Source organism: Seriola lalandi, unplaced genomic scaffold (assembly GCF_002814215.2).
Source record: "Seriola lalandi dorsalis isolate HSWRI2012SDOR001 ecotype SW California unplaced genomic scaffold, Sedor1 jcf7180002054630, whole genome shotgun sequence".
In the NCBI taxonomy this organism is placed as follows: Eukaryota; Metazoa; Chordata; class Actinopteri; order Carangiformes; family Carangidae; genus Seriola; species Seriola lalandi.
The window spans coordinates 28,599-30,513 of NW_019525183.1; the positions used below are offsets into that span (position 1 = coordinate 28,599).

Consider the following 1,915-nt stretch of genomic DNA (forward strand, 5'->3'; position numbering starts at 1 on the left):
GACATCCAGACCCTCTAGTGCCAACACAATGACCGATAACCACTGCATCCAGGTTCTGTGAAGCAACAGCACCATAGCCTAAAGGCTGGAAAGACAGCAGGCCTGCGGACCACATCACTCCGAGCCTGGCGGACACACAAACCACCAGTCGGTTTCTCATGTGTAGCAATCCCAGGTGCACAACTGTCGCCGCCATCATTCACAACAGTGACATGAACCTCCCTGCCATTACCTTAAATGCTGTTTCCATCAAATAAGTCAGCTGTAACAGCGCAGTCAGGTGGATCACCAGCTCCATGTGGTTTCCTGCTCTGAGGAAGTTTTGAGGAAGTTGACGAGGTTGACGAAACGGACCCCTCAAAGGGGTTAACCAATAATAAAGCTTGGTAGAAGGTGGCGCAAAAACGAAGTAGAACTTAATTCAATTTTTGTGAACACTCAAGTCTCTGTACATTTCAGTGTTTTTTTGGGCTAACCTTCACCAGGGTCTGTACAGAGATGTAGATACTAGTATTTCCATACCATTGGCTTGAGGGGTGGCCCAACCCCCAACAGGAACTTTGGTCACTCACTCAGATAGCAAAACAAATCCAGCATTCATTACTCTCAGTTATGTGAACTCTTGTCAGGGACAGCCCATTACAGTTTATAGTGGACTTTAAATGTTTTGTTAGCATATTTAAATAACATATACTAACCCATCCAGGGAAGGGCGACCACGTAGGAACTCGCTGACAGAGGTCTCGCAGGATTCGGATGATGATCACACAGGACTGAAGTCCATTAGCTCTAGCCTTGATGTAATAAAAGTTAGGTTTATGGAGTGACAAAGAGTGGCAAAACATGGACCAAACAAGTGAATCAGTTCTGTCTTAGAGGTCCAAACACTACTGTGCATAATGGAAGCTTGAGTATGGTTTGAAGTGTGTATGAATTTTCAACCAGCTGCCATTCCCAGTAGTTTTGAACCTCACAGTTAGTAAGGGAGTTCAAAGTTTGCAAGATGCACAAGAAATGAGGACCTTTCTTGCCATCTTCTAAACCCTGACCCCAGGTTTATCCAGGTATCTCACAAACAGGTACTTAAAAAGTACAAGAGGCCACCTGGGAGGAGAGTATAGGGACTGAAAGAGCCAAGGAAATCTACTTTATTTTGCCTGTGCTTTTGCTCAGGTAGCAGAATCACAGGAAACTACTCAGATATTCCTTTTTCTCTCAATCCCCATTCTACAAAAATATATAGAATAAAAACAATACAAATGTTGAACATGAAAGCACTTCTTGATGGCACAACTTTGTGCAAAGTTATTGTGCAGCCTTATGGAATCACATGTAACCATAATGCAGTACTTGGAAAATTGAAAAAAGGAATACAAGGATGCCAGTTCTTTGCTAGAGAATTTTCTTTCCATGTGAGAGCTTCAGATCAACTTATATTTATAATCAATACATGTGATGAACATTGACCAGATCCTTGTAATAAGTGGCATCCTTGAATGTTTTTTTGCTTCAGATAGTAATATTTTTCCTCATTATCATAAAACAAAAACCAAATGTGTAAAATACAAATAAACAAATAAATAATGCATCTCATAAGGCTACAAAAAGAAAGTAAAATGATGTTCCGAACCTGGAACCACTTAGCGTGGCGCAGAGCAGCCAGAGCGTCAAGGCATTTTTGCCTGTCCAAGACGTCCGCTGGGTCTTTCACCATACCCGAGGTTACATCTAAAAATGGATTTGAAGTGTCAAAATGGTGATGAGGAATGGGTGTTTGACCAGGTCAGCGAGGCTGGCAAAAAACAAACACAATGCCACACATACCAATGTTCTTTTCCTTGACAACCTACAATTGGTTGCTTCTTTGTAAAAGGTTACCGACACTAAAAAAAAAAAAAAAAAAAAAAAAAAAAAA

The 1,915-nt window shown here is 41.3% G+C and overlaps 1 protein-coding gene across 2 annotated transcripts in view; it reads right to left on the bottom strand.

Annotated features, from left to right (window-relative positions):
- The window catches only part of zfr (zinc finger RNA binding protein), a 29,679-nt gene that overhangs the window by 4,258 nt on the left and 23,506 nt on the right, over window positions 1-1,915 (bottom strand). Inside the window, exons 16-17 of one of the 2 annotated variants that reach the window (XM_023420234.2) lie at window positions 1,631-1,728; window positions 699-794 (exon numbers count right to left, since the gene is read on the bottom strand). In XM_023420234.2, coding sequence (XP_023276002.1) covers window positions 699-794; window positions 1,631-1,728 — 194 coding nt within the window. Of the gene's footprint in view, window positions 1-698; window positions 795-1,630; window positions 1,729-1,915 lie in introns of those variants that run through there. The other variant, XM_023420235.2, reaches the window with a different exon arrangement.